The sequence below is a fragment of the Acomys minous genome (assembly GCF_964271855.1).
Source record: "Acomys minous genome assembly, chromosome: 3".
Classification (NCBI taxonomy): Eukaryota; Metazoa; Chordata; class Mammalia; order Rodentia; family Muridae; genus Acomys; species Acomys minous.
The window spans coordinates 56829834-56847230 of NC_140485.1; the positions used below are offsets into that span (position 1 = coordinate 56829834).

At 49.7% G+C, this 17397-nt stretch overlaps 2 protein-coding genes and 1 long non-coding RNA gene across 7 annotated transcripts in view; 1 reads left to right on the top strand and 2 right to left on the bottom strand.

Moving 5' to 3' along the window:
• The window catches only part of ZBTB46 (zinc finger and BTB domain containing 46), a 96940-nt gene extending 82367 nt beyond the window's left edge, over nucleotides 1–14573 (top strand). For all 5 annotated transcript variants that reach the window (XM_084774843.1, XM_084774844.1, XM_084774846.1 and 2 more), the window contains exons 4-5: nucleotides 6820–6995; nucleotides 10939–14573. In XM_084774843.1, coding sequence (XP_084630969.1) covers nucleotides 6820–6995; nucleotides 10939–11343 — 581 coding nt within the window. In that variant the 3' untranslated portion in view covers nucleotides 11344–14573. The remainder of the gene's footprint in view (nucleotides 1–6819; nucleotides 6996–10938) is intronic.
• On the bottom strand, nucleotides 13730–15618 carry LOC311593514. The gene is made up of 2 exons (XR_014777732.1): nucleotides 15325–15618; nucleotides 13730–15259 (listed from the first exon to the last, which is right to left on the bottom strand). It is a non-coding gene; the product is annotated as an uncharacterized lncRNA (long non-coding RNA).
• An 11-nt stretch (nucleotides 15619–15629) lies between these two features.
• SLC2A4RG (SLC2A4 regulator) lies at nucleotides 15630–16561 on the bottom strand (the record flags this gene model as incomplete). The annotated part of the gene is given in 5 exon segments (XM_084775206.1): nucleotides 15630–15844; nucleotides 15846–16014; nucleotides 16016–16083; nucleotides 16087–16106; nucleotides 16498–16561. Coding segments are annotated over 5 exon segments (450 nt in total). The 3' UTR covers nucleotides 15630–15715.
• Nucleotides 16562–17397: the final 836 nt, after the last annotated feature.

Sequence of the window (17397 nt, forward strand, 5' to 3'; positions counted from 1 at the left end):
TGTGGCGCTGGTATTGGAACCCAGGGTTCTGTACTCACTAGGCAAGCACCCCATCACTGAGCTGCATTCCGTGTTAGGGTTTGGTTTTGTTTAGAAAGAGAAATTCATTCAGTGTATTGTTAGGGGCAGTGGGCACAAAAGTACTGCCTGCCTTTAAAATTTTTTTTCAGCTTATAAATGACAGACACAGAAAAGTTAAGAGCAAAAAGATTACAAACAAAAACAAGGCCTTGAGAGATGGCTCAGAGGTTAAGAGCCCTGGCTGTTCTTCCAAAGATCCTGAGTTCAATTCCTAGCAACCGCATGGTGGCTCACAACCATCTATAATGTGATCTAATGCTCTCTTCTGCAGATAAAGCACTCATATTAAATAAATAAATAAATAAATAAATAAATAAATAAATAAATGTATGTTAAAAAAAAAAAACCAAAGGACTTTTAAAAAACGACGCAACAAGCAAACACCTGAAGAAAGCAGTCCTGCACAGTGATTTTAGAGTCAGTGTTTGGTGGTAGACGCAGTGGTCCTGGGTGTGCACTCCATTCATAGCGCAACCTTTAGATGTAGGAAGCAGAAGTTTGGAGAACTAGGAGACACGGGAAAGGCCGATTATGCCTGGGATTTTAGCATTCTCCATAACTGATAGAGCAGCAAGCAAGAATTTCACTGAGGATAGAGAGGATGAGAGCAGTTTTCAGTGCTAAGTCAACCCTGAATTCCTGAAATAAACCCTTCTGGTTATGATATGTTACTCTTTCTGTATTGTTGTATTCAATTTTCTGTTTTGTTTAAATTCTGTGTCTACACCAGGTGTGGTGACACATTTAATCCCAGCACTTGGAAGGCAGAGACAGGCAGATCAAGGCCAGCCTGGTCTACAAAGCAAGTTCCAGGACAGCCAGGCCTATACAGAGAAACCCTTTCTTGAAAAACAAAAACAAAACAAACAAACAAAAAAGAAAGAAAGAAAGAAAAGAAAGAAAACAAAATAACAAGAAAACAATTCTGTGTCTATATTGGCTTGAACCAATACAATTAGGAACTCTAGTACACCAACAAGTGCAGAATATTCCAAACTCACAGGAAGCACCGACCCGTGTGTATACAACAACATCAAAGGCAAAGACTGCTGAGCAAGTGCTTTGTGTGACCTGCAAACTGAGGTTAGAACCCAGCAGCAGCAAGACACTTTCCTTTTCCTTCCTTCCATCCTTCCTGTTACTGTTTTGGAACAATAGCCCAGATTGATCTCAAATTCAGGGACTTCCTGCCTCAGCCTCAAAAGTTCTGGTATTGCAGAGAAACCGCTTGGTCTGCCTTTGTCTTCTTGAGGACGGCCTTGTTCTCCGGATTTTCTTACCTCCACCTCTTAAGTGCTGACGTTAAAGGTGTGTGCTGCTATTCACAGCTGCATTTTGTGATTTGTTTTGTACTTTGAGATAAGGTTTTTTTTGTTGTTGTTTGTTTGTTTTGTAGTCTAGACTGGCCTCAAATCAGGATGCTGCTGCCTCTGCATCAATGGAATTTGGTTACATCCTACCAAACCTGTGGACCACATCCATATGGCTTATAAATATGCATAGAAAAAGGTTTTTAATTTGTATGTCAAGAAGGGGGAGGAAAAGAACCAAAATGTAAAGAAAGTAGCAGGTGGGAGGTAAAGATATCATGAAACAGGAAGCAGACATACAGACAGGGCATAGAAAAACCGGACAGAGAGATGGCTCGCTAGGGAAGAGCGCTTGCTGCGCAAACATGGAGCCTGCCCATGTTAATCAGCTGTGCTAAGACACAGAGACATAGGAAGGAAGTCCTGAAGGGTGAAGTTTAGTATACTCACTGACCTTTAGAAATAGGAGGCATGTTTCACCATGCAGAGCCACCCGGGGTGGGGGTGGGGGAGCACCAGGCAGATGGAGGAAAGGAAATGGTTGTAGGGACAACTCCTGGCTCCCTGGGGATCTAGGGCAGGCAGCAGTGGGCCTAGGTATGGGAGTCCTGTAGGGGACGGGCAGGAGTGAGGCTCTGAGTGGCTCTGGAACATTGATCATTGTTGTGATCAAATGCCTGATGAGCAACTTAAGGAGTTTAGATCACAGTTTACACGTGCAGTCCACGGAGAGGAAGGCACAGTGGCAGACGCTGCAGGAGGCAGCTGGTCGTACTGTACCCGCTGCTAGGAAGCAGGGGTGATGAGTGCTGGTGCTCATCTGAGCTTTTTCCTCCTATGTGTGCAGTCTAGAACCCCAGCCCATGGAGTGCAGTCTAGAACCCCATCCTGTGGAGCAGAGTCTAGAACCCCGGCCCGTGGAGTGCAGTCTAGAACCCCAGCCTGTGATCCCACTGATGCTGCAGACATTTAGGATGGGTCTTCTCACTCCAGCCTGCCTTAGGTAATCCTTCGCAGGCATACCCATAGACCTTTTGGTGATTATATATACTGTCGAGCTGACAATATTAACTTTCATAGGTGGTCATTTACTTTAGAGAATGACCAGGCCTGGAAGTTGCCATCCCTCCAGGGTCTCCTGTATCAAAGCTGCAAATACAGAAATCAGAGGCCACGGTTGCTAGAAAGTGGAGGGGAACTTGATGCAACTGACACTGTAGAAACTACTCAGAATTGCTGCAGTAGAGACTGGTGCCCAAGGATGTGTAGCAGTGCTAGAGGCCACAGCGCAGGTTGTGTGTAAGGTACATGGTATTGAGAAAATTGGAAATCTACCCGGAAGAGCAGTCCTGGGGCCCTGCTTCCCACCAAGCACAAAAGGTAGCTTGCCTTTAATTGTAAACTTTTGGAAAGCTGCTTAGCCAGGAGCCTGTGGTTCGTTCCCTTTGTTTGGTGCCCAACAGACATAAGGAGTGCCTGTCCACCAAGGCACACCTGTGGGCATCATTTTAACACCCCTGCTCACAATGCCCAGATGGATTTGCAGAAACGGGCATGCTGTGGTTTGGTTGCACAAAGGAATACTACACTCGACAAGCAAGAATGGACTGGCTGCACTTCCCCAGACGGATGCTGACTGAATCCAGCCAGTCGTGAACCGGTGATGCCATGGACACAAAGTCTTAGAATAGCAAAACCAAAGGGCTGGCTCCGATTGGTATGAGGGGACCATCTGAGTATGCCTCAGATTGTTCTTAAGATGTGTACACTTTACATAAGATGGCTCAGCAAGTGAAGGGACTTACCACCAAGCTTGACTGCCTGAGATTGATCCCGGGAGCCCACGCGGTGGAAGGCAAGACCCAACTCCTGCAAGCTGTCCTCCTGTGCATGCCCCCCAAATAAGTAAATAAATGAAATAACAAATGTTTTTTAAAGTTATGAAAGTAATTTGAAGGTCTATTTTTTATTTTGTTATTTTAATACAAAGTCCATTTATAAGTGGGAAAATGAGGCATAACTTTTTTGGTTGCATTAATGAGATGCACCACAAGTGCAGTGTTTTGGAAATTGTCAATGACCGTTCACGGTTGATGACTCTGGAAGTGCCCAGTGACTTCTTCTGTATCCGCATTCAGCAAACTTGCCTATTCTGTCTCACTCACTGGTGGTTCTGAGTGACCACGTGTGGATTCGACAGCCAGAGGGGTATTGTCGGTGTCTGAAGGAAGCATCTTGTGGCTTGGCAACCATAAAAATATGAAACCAAATTACATGTTACAAAAAGACAAGCAATTGTTCACTGGGCATAGGCAGTTTCAAAAGATGTTTTCTATGCACAAGTGTTATAGACTCATGGTGTGGCGGCTAACATTGCAGAGTTCTAACTGTTGTTTTGTAGTTGGCTTGGCCTGCGTTTCCTGATAAGGTTGAGGATCTCTCAGGGCTTGAGTTGCTGAGAGGCAGCTACAGTCTCTACATAGCCCACATCAGCCTCAAACTCTCCGTTCTTTTAATCCAGCCTGTGTAGTGCTAGGATCACAGTGGCACCGCCAGTCAAGTGTGGGCTGCAGGGCTTACGTGGAGCATCCATCTGCTGTCTGTCTCATTCTGGAAAAACCCATCATAGGATGGGACCATGGGCCATGTCCCGTGTAAGTTGTTTCTATAGCCAGGTGTGGTGGACGCTTTATTCCCAGCACTCGGGAGCCTGGGCAGGTAGATCTCTGAGTTCCAGTCCAGCCTGGTTTACAGAGTGAGTCCAGAAAAGCTTTCTATTTATAAGTATTTATTTAACATGTATTCTGACTTGTGTACTTAAATGTAAATATGCAATCAAAACATTAAAAAATTACAGATTTTTATGTGCCATGCAAAGAATGTTGGTTGAATTTTATTAAATAATTTTAATGTAATCAAGATCATTACAGTTTTATTCTTAATTACTAATGTGATGACTTTCACTGGTCATTTTCTCACAGTCAGCAATCCTTACTTTTTTTTCTGTTTTGTATTGTTTTTTGTTTTTGTTTTGTTTTGGTTTGGTTTTTCAAGACAGGGTTTCTCTGTGTAGCCTTGGCTGTTCTGGACTCTATTTGTAGACCAGGCTGGGCTTTAACTCATAGATATCCACCTGCCTCTGCTTCCCAAGTGCTGGGATTAAAGGCGTACACCACCATGCCTGGAATGTTTTGGGGTTTGTATTTTTGTTTTTGTTTAAATAATGTTTTGTACCTGTCTCCCCCATGCCCTTTGTTAGGCCATATTCTCACTTGGTTTTTTTTGTCCTATTTAAATTTTTAAATTTTATTTTAATTTTATGTGTATGAATGTTTGCTTGCATCTGTATTGCGTACCCGGTGCTCACAGAGGGCAGAAGAGGGTATCATTCCTTGGAACTGGAATTATAGGCAATTGTGACCTTATTGGGTCTTCAGCAGCAAATGCTCTTAACTACTGAGCCATTTCTCCAGCCCCTTTAATTAAAAAAAAAAAAAATCAGTATTTTATTTTTTTAAATGTGTGTGGGGTGGTACCCATGGAGGCCAGAAGAGGGTGTTGGACCACATGCTGCTGGAGTGATAGGTGGCTGTGTGTACTAGGAACCAGACTTAGGTCCTCTACAGGGATAATATGCACGCTTAATGGTTGGGCCATTCCAGCAGTCACTCTGTACACCAGGCTGGACTTGAACTCAGAGATCCGCCTGCCTCTGCCTCCTAAGGGCATGCGCCACCACGCCCAGCTTTAATCTTTGTGTTTATAGGAGAATAGAAATTGTGGTTACAACCCCAAGACATCGTTGAAGAAAACGCTGTGAAAATTTGCCTCCTTGTTTCCCATCTTTCAGTGGCCCGCTGGTTTTAAATGTGGTCCGAGGAAACTAGGAATCATGGGAGTGGGAGAGGCCACTGTGGAGGTCTGAGACTAGACTGAGGAATGATGTTCTGTTGCCTAGAATGGGAACCAGGTCAAGGCCTAAAAGGAAAGGACGAAAGCAGCTCATGTTCTCCCTTTGGGAGTAGTGTGGGGGACGGCCAGACCCGTATGTTCCTTTTGTCACTTGGCATATGACACGTGTATCTTTGCTAGTCCTGACCATGTGGAGTAACATGCCAGCTGCTTTGTCTCTGTGTCTTTGATACCCAGGCACCCTGGCATCACGTGGCAATTGCTGCTAGATGCTCCAGTCTCCTCCTGGGACCCACTTGTGGGAAGGCCTGTCTGCACATACTCCCCTGCGCCTGGGCATTAGGGTTTGCTCAAGGCACAACACATGGAAACAGGCTCTGCCTAGAGTTGTTTGTAGAGACCCACTGAAACACGCCTGTGGACGTCCAACACATCATCTCTAATAAATCACAGATTATTCAAACATTAAAAGACGTGTGGTTAAAAACCACGCTTTAAGGGCTGGAGAGATGGCTCAGAGGTTAAGAGCACTGTCTGCTCTTCCAAAGGTCCTGAGTTCAATTCCCAGCAACCACATGTTGGCTCATGACCATCTGTAATGAGATCTAGTGCCTTCTTGTGGCAGGCAGAATACTGCAATAATAATAATAATAATAATAATAATAATAATAATAATAACAACAACAACAACAATAACACATGCTTTAAAATAAGGTCACACAGCCTTTAATTCCAGCAGAGACAGGTGGATCTGTGAGGTCAAGGCCAGCCTCGTCTACAAAGTGAGTCCAGGATAGCCAAGGCTACACAGAGAAACCCCGTCTTGAAACAAAACAAAACAAGGTCACACTACACTACATATGATAGTCTATCCAGTGTGCACATGATCTCAGTGTTCAGCCAAGGAAAAGAGGCCCAAAAGAAAGCAGACTGTGGGTCACGGCGACTGGTTTCATTCTCTAGGTCTTGGTGCAGCCCTATTGTCACTCCTGTCCCCAGTTCCTATCTGTAGACCAGCTTGCCTTACACACACACCCAAAGATCTTAAATCTTGTCTGGTTTTGTTGTTTCGCTATTAAAGACAGTGTCACAGCACTCCGCCTGCCTTTGCCTCCTGGGTGCCTGGATTAAAGGTGTGCACCACCATCGCCGCCACTGCCACTACCTGGCTCCTGGGTGCTGAGGTTAAAGGCATGGGCCACCACCACCTGATCTGAATGCTGGTTTTACTCATCTCCCTTTTCCTAGGTGGCATCTGACACACCCTTGCCAAACACCATGCTTTGGTGTCTAGTGGGATCAGGGTGTAGGGACGGTCTGACCAGGACTGTCAAGCTGCTGACTCAGTGAAGCTCTTGATCTGTTCTCAGCAGAGTCCTGGAAGGTTCTCTGTTCTGTGGAGGCTCCAGAGAGCTGTGCGTCCACCTCCCCGTGTAGACTGTCTTTATTTGGAGGAAAAGTGACATAGCTGGTTGTGTGGTGTCAGGTGCTAATGTCTCTGTCACTGTCTTTTCAGTGAACGAGTTCACAGTGATCAGGAAGAAGTTCAAGTGCCCCTACTGCAGCTTCTCAGCCATGCACCAGTGCATCCTTAAGCGGCACATGCGCTCACACACTGGAGAGCGGCCCTACCCTTGTGAGATCTGTGGCAAGAAGTTCACTAGGCGAGAACACATGAAGCGACATACTCTGGTGAGTGCAGGGTGCCAGGGAGGCATGAGGGCGGGGCACACGCTGGGCTGGCTTAGGATGTCCTGACAGACACGTCAGGAGAAGGATGCAGAATACCTGCCCCCCTCCACACACACACTAAGAGGTGCCTTTCAGAAGGGAATGTGGGATGGAAGAGGGAGAGCTGCACCTTTACTGCATCACTGTGCCTCTCCTCAGGGCTCCAGCTCTGCCTGAGTGCCGAGGGCACACTGCCACCCACACTCTGGCCTGCCTATTTGTAACCCTACTCTTGTGCCTGGCTCTCGGTCCCTAGCGTGTCATTTGTTTGTTTGTTTTTGTTTTTCAAGACAAGGTTTCTCTGTGTAGCCTTAGCTGTCCTAGACTCGCTTTGTAGACCAGGCTGGCCTTGAACTCACAGCGATCCATCTGCCTCTGCCTCCCGAGTGCTGGGATTAAAGGCGTGCGCCACCACCGCCCGGCTCCTAGCGTGTCATTTTCAAGTAGCAGGTGTTGAAGATGAATTTGGCTGGCCAAGAGATAGCAGGAAGAAAAAGTTGGCCAGAAACAGGTAGATTGGTTCAGACAAGATAAACTAGCAAAATCAGGCAGGCACAGACAGGCTGGACTCAAGGAATTAGAGCTCCTATAAATGAAACATAGCTTGGGGGGGCACTTTTAGAGGAAGATGGAATTAGGGGGTCTCAGGTGCCAGCAGTCATGACTGCTGGCTGCTTGCTGGACCACTCCTTAGTTCACTGGCCCTGACTGGGGGCCTGCCAGGCATCCCTTCATGGGCTTACCCAAACTATCCAGCACCTGCCTGACTTGTGTGAGCAGAAGCCAGCCTCAGGGCCTAAAGTCCTGTGTACTCAGAACCGCTTGAGGTCTTAGAGTTGGTTCTAGATCTTTTTGCTAGTGAGGCCAGGGATGTGGCTCAGCCAGTAGAGTGCTTGCCTAGCATGCATGAAGCCCTGAGTGCATTTTCTAGCATCACACAATTCCTGTGATACCAACACTTGTGGAGGTAAAGAGTATCAGTTCAAGGTTGAGACATTTAGTTGACTCCGTGTTTAAGGATGCCTTCTGCCAGCCTGCGAACCTGAGTTTAATCCCCAGCATTTACATAGCTGGAAGGACTTCCACAGGTTGTGTGGAACACACGCACGCACGCACGCACGCACGCACGCACGCACACACACACACACACACACACACTTTTTTCAAGACAGGGTTTCTATGTGCAGCCCTGGCTGTCCTGGACTCACTTTGTAGACCAGGCTGGCCTGGAACTCACAGAGATCTGCCTGCCTCTGCCTCCCGAGTGCTGAGATTAAAGGCATGTGCTACCACGCCTGGCTCCTTTATTTTCTTAAAACCACACTCACTGTTGTTTGAGGTTGGGTCACTGCCTGACCTTCACCTGGGGTAGTACTTGGTCGGTTTGATTTCAGGGTGATCCCTCTTTTTGGAACAGGAGGCAGAAGCCTATATACCAGGCTCAGATTCAGCTACATAGTGAGACCTTGTATTTGATGATAATGATGCCCCATATGCCAAAGCTTACACAAGAAAGAGATCTATACAGTTTAATCCTTTAGTTTCCTTGGGGTGCCTATCTTTGAAAAAGTAGAGTCCTCTGCAGTAGAGGCAGCTCTGTAGCCCAAATCACCATGTTCACCCTAACAGCATCTACTGCCCTGGCTTCTTCTTGGCAAGAAAAACCCTTCCAGGCACCTCCAGAGGTAGAGACACGGTGCTGAGAGCCATACTGCTGTAGTTTCCCAGAGACCAGGAAAGCATGGATTGGTCTCCACACCACCATAAAGAGGCTTAGCAGCAGACTGCCTTATGCCCAGCATCCTTCTGTGCTTCTCCCTGGGCATGTCAGTCAGGATGGGTGAGTGTACTGAGAGGCTCCCTGAAATACCTTTGTCACCTCTGAGCAGCACAATACAGCCCCTAGCTCATATGGTAATTCCCAGGCAGGTGGTGTTGCCTCCCAGGCCTGCTCCTGACTAATCAATGCAGATCTTGGCTGTAACTTGGTCTAAGTTTTGTTCTTCTGTGGTTTGGTAGAGAACCAGGCAAACTCTGGGCTTAAAATGGTTTTAAAAAAAGGGGGGTGGGGCGGGTGCTTGGGTGGATGTGTAGTTCAGTTGGTAGGATATTTGCCTAACATGCTGAACCTCTGGGTTCCAGCCCTGGCACTTCATCAAACCAACCATGGTGAAAGGTGTGGAGGCTGACGCAAGTGTATTGACAGTTTCAGGACAGTTTGAGAGAGAGAGACACACACACACACATAAACCAAAGAAACCAAAAAGGAAGTGCCAAGTTGTTAGAGGCTTCATTTCTAGAATCAAGCTTTCAGGGAGGCTTGTCAGGCTGGCACCCCTGCTCCAAAGGCCACCAGTTCCCCCTAGGGACAAATTTTCCCAGGTCATGCTGTGGGCGGGCTTCCCCAGTTTTCTCAGTTGGTGGCCAGTTGTATTTGAGTCTTAACAACTCAGGGTTCTGCCGGGTGGTGGTGGCAGCGGCGCTCGCCTTTAATCCCAGGCATAGGCAGGCAGATCTCTGAGTTCAAGGCCAGCCTGGTCTACAAAGCAAGTCCAAGACAGCCAAGGCTACACAGAGAAACCCTGTCTTGAAAAACCAAAAAAATCAAAACCCCCAAAACCCTTAGAGTTCTGTGGGAGGCAACTCTGCCTGCAAGAAAGGTGTATTCAAGAGCGGAGGCTGGATGTTCCACATGATCTTTGGGACTGCAGGCCTGAGAAGGCCAGGATGGGGGAGGGTAACACTCAAGACACAGACATCGAAACACAGTGACATCTTGCGGGAGCCTAAAGTCAAGGGAAGCTTCCAGGCAAGGAAACCTACTTCTCGGGTGCTGACCTGAGACCATCCCACGTATGTATGGCCTGGGAGTGCCGTGGGCTTCCCTGTGGATGGCCTGGGACCGCCGTGGGCTTTTCTAGGTCCCTCCACCTATGCAGGCAGGTACAGTGGAGCTGGCTAGGCTGAGAATTCCTGTGGTCAGTCCACAAATCCCATCTCTAGGAAGGCAGTTCTGCACAGCTAACTCTCTACAGGGTACACTGGTTGCTATGCACACTTCCTGAGGCCCAGGCCTCCTGGTTTCCTGCCAGGACCCTCAGACTTTTGTGTTCTGTGCGCTCAAAGGCCCCTCTACTGAGTACTGTGTCCTCCTGCCTAGTACTACAAGAGGCAGGGCACTGCGCTGTCCTTCCCTGGCTGCCACGTCTCCTCCTCTGGCCCTAATGGCTAACCTCTGTCCTTGCCTTTCAGTTGAGAGGGCACGACAGAAGGAGTTGCCCCTTTTCGCTGGAAGCAAGGTGCCTAGCAGCCAGGCTGGGGTTCACTCCAGGGCTCTGCCTTCTATCCACCATCTCTCAGGATTCCATGCTGACCTCTCTACCTCAACTCCTCACCTGTAGCGCACACGCTGCCCAACCACCAAGCTAGACTAGGCTCCCCGGAAGGCATATTCCAACCACAGCTGTGTATGAGCTCCCTGCCCTGTGCACCCAGGTGAGCAGTGCTGTATTTCCTAGCTCTGCACCACCTGGGCTGCCAGGCTAGCTCCTCTCCCGGTCCAGGGTTAATGGCAGCTGGGCCTCCGATAGGAGCCTCTCAGCTCGCCCTGTGTGGGCGTTTGTAGGAAGGAGGAGTAACCGAGTGAGAACTGTACCAACCTACCACTGAGTGGGAGTACTTGGAGACGGATGTGCCGGGGCTGGCCCGGTTTGCAGCTGGGGGATGACACTGTTTCCCCTGGGGCCTATCTCATCCCCAAGATGACTTGCTGTCCTAGTGCTACTGCCCATGTGGGCTCCAGTCCCGGAGAGGGGCTGCCCCTCCTGTGTCCCTCGTGACCTAACAGAATCTGTGTTCCTCACACCAATACTTCGTTCCTCCACTGACTGCTCTGTCCCTCCAGGTTCACAGCAAGGACAAGAAGTATGTGTGCAAGGTGTGTAGCCGTGTGTTCATGTCTGCGGCCAGCGTGGGCATTAAGCACGGCTCTCGTCGCCATGGTGTGTGTGCAGACTGTGCTGGCCGGGGTGTGGCCACCCCGCTGGACCATGGTGGAGCTGGTGAGGGCTCCCCTGAGGCACTGTTTGCTGGTGAAGCGCCATACCTGGAAGACCCGGATGACCCACGAGGGGAAGGCGAGGAGGAGCTAGGTGAGGATGAGGACGAGGATGTGGCCAAGTGGAAGGACGACGTGGTTTTGGCACATGAGGACGCACTGCTGGAAGATGACAAGGATGACGAGGACTCTCCCCAGGGGCCCCACAGCCCCTCTGGGGAGCCTGATAAAGACTTTGCCTGGATCTCCTAGGGGCTCTGCTCTAGTGGGCGGGGCGTGTGGTGGCTGAGTCACTTTGTCCACCTGTGTGTGTGTCTTAGTGGGTCTTTACTTACCCAGGAGCAGGGCCATGCTTACTCCTTGAAGCTCTTCCTCCAGCTCCTCCTCTGTCCCATACTCCTCCCCCTTGCAGAAACCAGTTCTATGAGCTAAGAATGGGGTGTAACTCCAGTGACTGGGGAGCACTAGGGCTGCACACGAAGTGAGGGGTACAGAGTGGGTTGGGAAAAGGGAGACTGCACACTCCCACCTATCCAGGTGTTAATGGTATCTCAGCAGGTATGTGTAGATGTATGGGCAGGGCTGCGCCAAGGCCTGGGCATGCTTCCTCAGGGTATCAAAGGAGCCCTTTGCTGTGAACCTGGCTAGGAATGCAAGATGACTCAGTGTCCAGGCCCTGGTCAGCACCGCTTAGGGTCAGGAGGGCACTTCCCCAGGCCGAAGGTCTGAGTAGGTGTTGAGTTTTGCATAAATACAAACGGCTCCATCCATAGCACTGCTCAATCGCCATCTGTCCTCTCCCCCTCAACCTCCACATCAGGTTCTGGGCTATGGCTCTGTGTCACTTGGTCCTCTTGGCTCCTGCTGCTCCGTGGCAGCTGGTGGAATCTAGTGGGCAAAAGTCCTGCAACCCTCTTACCTCCGGGCTTTGGTGCTTAACACAAAATGGCTGCAGATGCCTCTCTGGAAGCCCTAGGCTCCAGGTGCTATCTCTGTGGGACGCAGCTACCCAACTGGCAGGCCATGGAGGAAGACTGTCCGTTCAAGAGGGGACCTGTGGCTGGATGCTTTCCACTTCAGGCCCACAGGGTTGAGTTGCAAGGGCCACAGCTCTTTGCTGGGTGTGCACTTTCTTGGAGAGCCCCACTGTGCACCGTGAGTTCTTCCTGCGCTTTCGCTGACCCTCCTTGTACCAGATAGAGCTCAGCTCCTGCCTTTGTTGCTGCTAACATTGGAGGCGGGTGTTCCTAGCTGCAGTGTGCTGCTATGCCTCCTGCCTAGGAACCAAACTTTAAAGAAGTCAGAGACATTTTGAGGTAGTTACTACAGATTACTTTGTTTTGAACTGTTTTTCTCACATCACAGGACTCAGTAGGAGCGGTTTCACCGAGCCCTCCTGCTGTGTTTCTAAAGGCTCTTATACTTGCTCTGTGAAGAGTGTGGGCTTCGTGGCTCTGAGGCCGAGATACTTACCTGCAGGGTGGACTCAGATACTCCAGCCTGCCCTTTCCTTGAGGCCATTTCTGACAAACCATCAAGACATTCCATCTCTCATCCACCTCAGCTCCCTAAGGCGCACTGCAGTGGTGTTCAGTGGGCACTCTGATGGGCACGGGCTCATCAGGCTGCTAAGCATTAGGGCCAATTAGAGAATTTTGGTTTTCCTTTCTCAAACACTAAGCCAAATGGCTCACACAGTTTTGTTTTTTTTTAAACTGGAACGTCTATTCTCTCTAGGTAAGAAGCCTCATATAAAACTGTAAGTTAGGTCCTAACGGTCGTGCAGAGCGTATGTCACGTGGTGACATTCTCCAGGTACCAGCTGCGGAAGCTACTGAAGGAATGAATCATAGCTTTTATTGTTTCAAGCAAAACAACAGTCAAGAGGAACAGGAACATGACTCCTCTGCACAGAGTGTAGGACAGACGCTGTGTGCCCCTCTATTCGCTGCCCCCTTGCTCTGAGGCACGCCAGTTCTGGAGTACTTTTCCACCCAGTACGGCAGTACAGCTAGACCCCTTTTACCAACAGAACTCCAGGCCAAGACCGTCTAGCCAGGCCCTGCTGAGGCCGCTCAGGCTTAGTACCTTTCTCCCTCTTTTAAAATGCCTTTTCTAAACACTTTTTGGAAACCAGACCTTTGCTACCACTGTCTCTGGGTTTTTGTATCAGTCCCTACTTCTCAGGCTGCCCTGCCCGGGACCCAGGACCCAGGACCCTGGACCCCGGCCACCTCCCAAGGCACCTGTGCCTCCACTCTCAGGATGTCTTGCTCTGACTGGGTCCCCTTCTAGACTGCCTTTGCTGGCCTTTCTGGGGTTTCCTGTTGGTGCCACAGGGCACTTAAAACCAGTACTGTACCAGAACACTGAAGGTCCCAGTTCTGGTCCCACCACCTTCCAAGTGTTTGCCACGTGGCAGGGTTTGTTCTGGCTCAGTTTCCAATTGGAAAGTGGAATTCTAGAGATCCAGATGAACACATCCATCTCAGGAGGCATGGAGGGAAAAGACGTATGTATTGAAGTTTTTTTTTTTATGTGACTTTTTTTAAATCAATGTTCAAATTAATAAATATTTTTTTATGAAGAAGAAAAATGTGTAGATTACATTTCACATTTTGTATTTTTTTTGGTGTGTGTGTGTGTGTGTGTGTGTGTGTGTGTGTGTATGTATGTATGTATGTATTCTGGTGTTTGTAACACCAAAGTGGAAAATATAGTCCATGGAGTGGGTGTTGTTGAGGTTGAGGTGGAAAAACGATATGACTTTTGTATGGGTCTCTGGATCCTAACCACTCTGAGTTTAGGGGAACAGGACACTGCTAGGACAGGGTCCTGACTCACAGCTATGCTTCCAATTTTGCACATCTTCCTTTAAAAACAGGCAACAAAACAAAACCCGAAAAAAATGCAAAACTGGAACTTTTTGCAATATTATGAAAGATAATCTTACTTCGGCTCATTCTATGACATGTACAACTCCTAAGAAAGCCATACTTAATGGTGGTATTATTTTTTAGATCCTATTGTGTTTTGTATGTGGCTCTTTTAGACTCACTTGTAGTGAGGGTGCTCGGTGTATGTGTGCTTTTCTTAAATATTTATTTTTTTCAACATGCTTTCAATCTGTTAACAAAAAGGAAAAAAAGGGCAGTGTTTGAAGATTGTTAATTTTTTTTTCTGGGGATAATCTATATTATATTGACTTTATATTAACTATTATGAAACTGTGTTCTATTGAAGATGTGTTCAGTATTTGTGGGAGGTTTGTCATAATCAGTGGGTGGGTTCACTGCTCTGTGGTCCTGGTTCTCTACAGCCGCAGACAGGTGAACGCCACCTTCTTCACAGTGGTTCTTGCGATCTCTTGTCTCCCTCGGTGTGCTCCAGGCTGCCTGTTGGTTTCCTTTCTGTGCCGGGATTAGTGTAGACATTCTTGCAAAGCGATCACTTTAAATAAAATGGGAAATTGCTGCTCCATGCAGATGCCTCCTGTGTGGTTTCAAACTGTGCCCTTCCTTGGACCTCAGCTGAGTGGCGGAAGCTGCCAGCCCGTAGCTTGTCACTCACTTCCTGTTACCCTCCCACTTCCACTTCTTTCCCCAGGAAGTAACCTTGGTTTCTGGAAAACTAAGCAAGCAAACAAATAACCCCCACAAGCTTTAATTTTTCTCCTTGACTGGTATGGCCCAGACACAAGACTCCTGAGTTTCATTAACAAGGCAAAGCATCAGCCCCGGGGGCCCTGGATCTCCTACCTTACATGCGGGCAGGAGAGACCTCTCCCTGAACCTCTCAAAGTGCATCTCAAACAGGCTCTAGCAGGGCCCGCTGACGTCTTTGACAAGTCTGTGAGTGTCAGACAGGGAGGCAAGCTGCCAAAAGGACGACATGCAGTTTGGCTTCAGTGCAGAAGGCTGGTGTCTTCCAGGGCACTTTGAGTAGTCAGTCACCAGTCCATCTCTAGGAGTCCAGGGTCATCAAATCCCAGCGCGGGTTTGCTGTAGCTTCAGGCAGGGGGCGGGAACAAGGCCAGGCAGCAGCAGCACGGATTGGCTCAGTCTAGGAACCAATGGCAGGCTTTCTTCCAGGGGCAGGCCTTGCAGCACAGGTCCCTGTAGTCTATGCCACATATTTCCTGGTGCTTCTTGGCATCACCCGGGGCTTCCTGGAGAATTCTCAGCTGAGACCTTTACCACCTAGTACTAGCACAGCTCCTCAAACTACACATACCTCAGGCTCGCCCTCAGGCAGGGCTGGTATTTAGGCCCCAGCAGGCCTGTGGCTCCTGGTAGATGGAGGCCCGACAGCTCTGGAAGGGACCACAGCCCCTGTTACGTTTCTCTCTGGAGCGCTGGGAGACCTGCCCTCACTCTCCATCTGTGGCCTCACCTGGCTGGTAGGCACGGTCACTGTGGCGTGCCTATGGAATAGCTCAAGAGCTGAGCTTGGGAGGTGGTGACAACAAGTTAAGAGCTGTAACAGGCTGGGAAGAGCTGGGGGCTCCACACGAGGAAAGGCGAGTGGCATGGACCAGTCCTCCTCAGCGTCACTCTGCTCTGGCCCTGCCTGCCTCCTACTGGGAATGGAGAGGTGAAAACTTAAGTTTTGGTTAGGCCTGACCCTACCCTGGCCAAGCCCCAAGTCCACCACACCCCAGGTGCACCAGGCACGTGTGTCTCTGCATCCCGGACGCTGTGCTCAGCACCTTCCCACAGCTCTTCCTCAGGCACTGGAACATGACCTGGATAGGGCTCAAGTGACAGGGGCCTAGGCCCTGTCCTGCCCAACCCTGGAGGGGGTTTCCCCAGGCCTAGCTTCCTTTTTATCATGGCGGCCTCCCCAGACACAGAGTGGACTGCATCACGTGGCAGTGGGAGTGATGGGATGGATGGAGAAGACTGGTCGCTGGCCAGGTCCCAGCCCGTCTTCATTGTTGCTGCTACTGCTGCAGCTGCCACAGGGGTGAGCCAAGACTTCCTTCCAGGGCTCTCAGCCAGACGCTGCACAGCATTCTACTCCAGAGCTAGGAAGGCTCAAGCTGCTTTGCAGAAACTGCTGCCTGCTGGCTAAGTCCCTGGTTATGAGCTGCTACCTGTTCAGGTGAGCCTTGAGGGGTAGAGGCAACTAGGAGAATTTGGCCTCAAGACTCGGAGAAGCCTCTCCAGCAGAGGGAAGGTAGGGGTGCTTGGCATGGCCAGGAGGTAGCTTGGCCAGCCAAGTGGAGGTTCAGGTTTGACCTCAGTGAGGGGCACTGAGGGTCCAGATGTCTCTTGGAGAGCCCAGGAGGCAAGATTAGAAGGTGGCATATTGGGTCGCTCCAGAGAGACTTGGTGGCTTCAGTGTACCAGAATAACACAAGTTCTGGACCCTGCCTATACTTGAGCATAGGTTTCTGAGTCTCACCTGGACTGAACGTGACACCTGGGGTCCCCAAACTGAGGGGGCTTGTAAGGGCTGCAGTGGTCATGACTTCTTCCAGCTGGGCTTTTCCTGGGGTATTCTGGAGATGAGGTTGGGGTTGAACAAGTGCTCTAGAACCCTCCCCTGGCCCAGCGTACATGTGCAGGTCTGGGCATGTTTGGCATCAGGCAAGATACCTGGCTCTACCCCCAACCCAGGTTGCCCAGCTGAAAATCCAGGAACCACAGAACAGGACAGGTCCATAAAGGCCTGAGTTCTCCATAGCTCATGCTTTGTCCCACAGTGACTTCTTCACACCCTGGTGTGAAGAGTTCTGAAGGCCCATTTAGGGGGCGAGGTCATCTATGGCCCAGCCCTCCTTTCTAACACATTAACCATGGAGGTGCAACAGCAGCTATGGGGCCAGCACAAGCCCCGGGCGGGCAGAACACCAAGCCTTTAACAACAGCTGGGAAGACTGGGCTCAAAGCACAGGCAGGTCCCCAGGTGGGTTGAATAGGCAGGCCCTGCTGCATGGCCACTCAGCAGAACTGGGCTAGCAAGTGTGGAAGTAGGGGCTAAGGCCCGAGAGGTACCTCCAAAGGCTGACATCTGTGCTGGCATCCACCGCTCCATCACACACACACACACACACACACACACACACACACACTGCTTGTCTTGGGTTACCAGCCCCTATCTCACCTCTTTACTGCCACTGGGATGTGCACAGAAGGCAATGGGAGTCTGTGCTGAGGCTCCAGACTTGCTTCCTGAAGCTCCTGGGTCCGTGGCCTGAGGTTCCTGTAGCTCTGAGAACTCCAAACCCTAAAGGATGCCACCTATAGAAGGGCCCTAAAAATAGGGATGGGGTGGGGGGTGTCTCCATGGAGGATTTGGCCT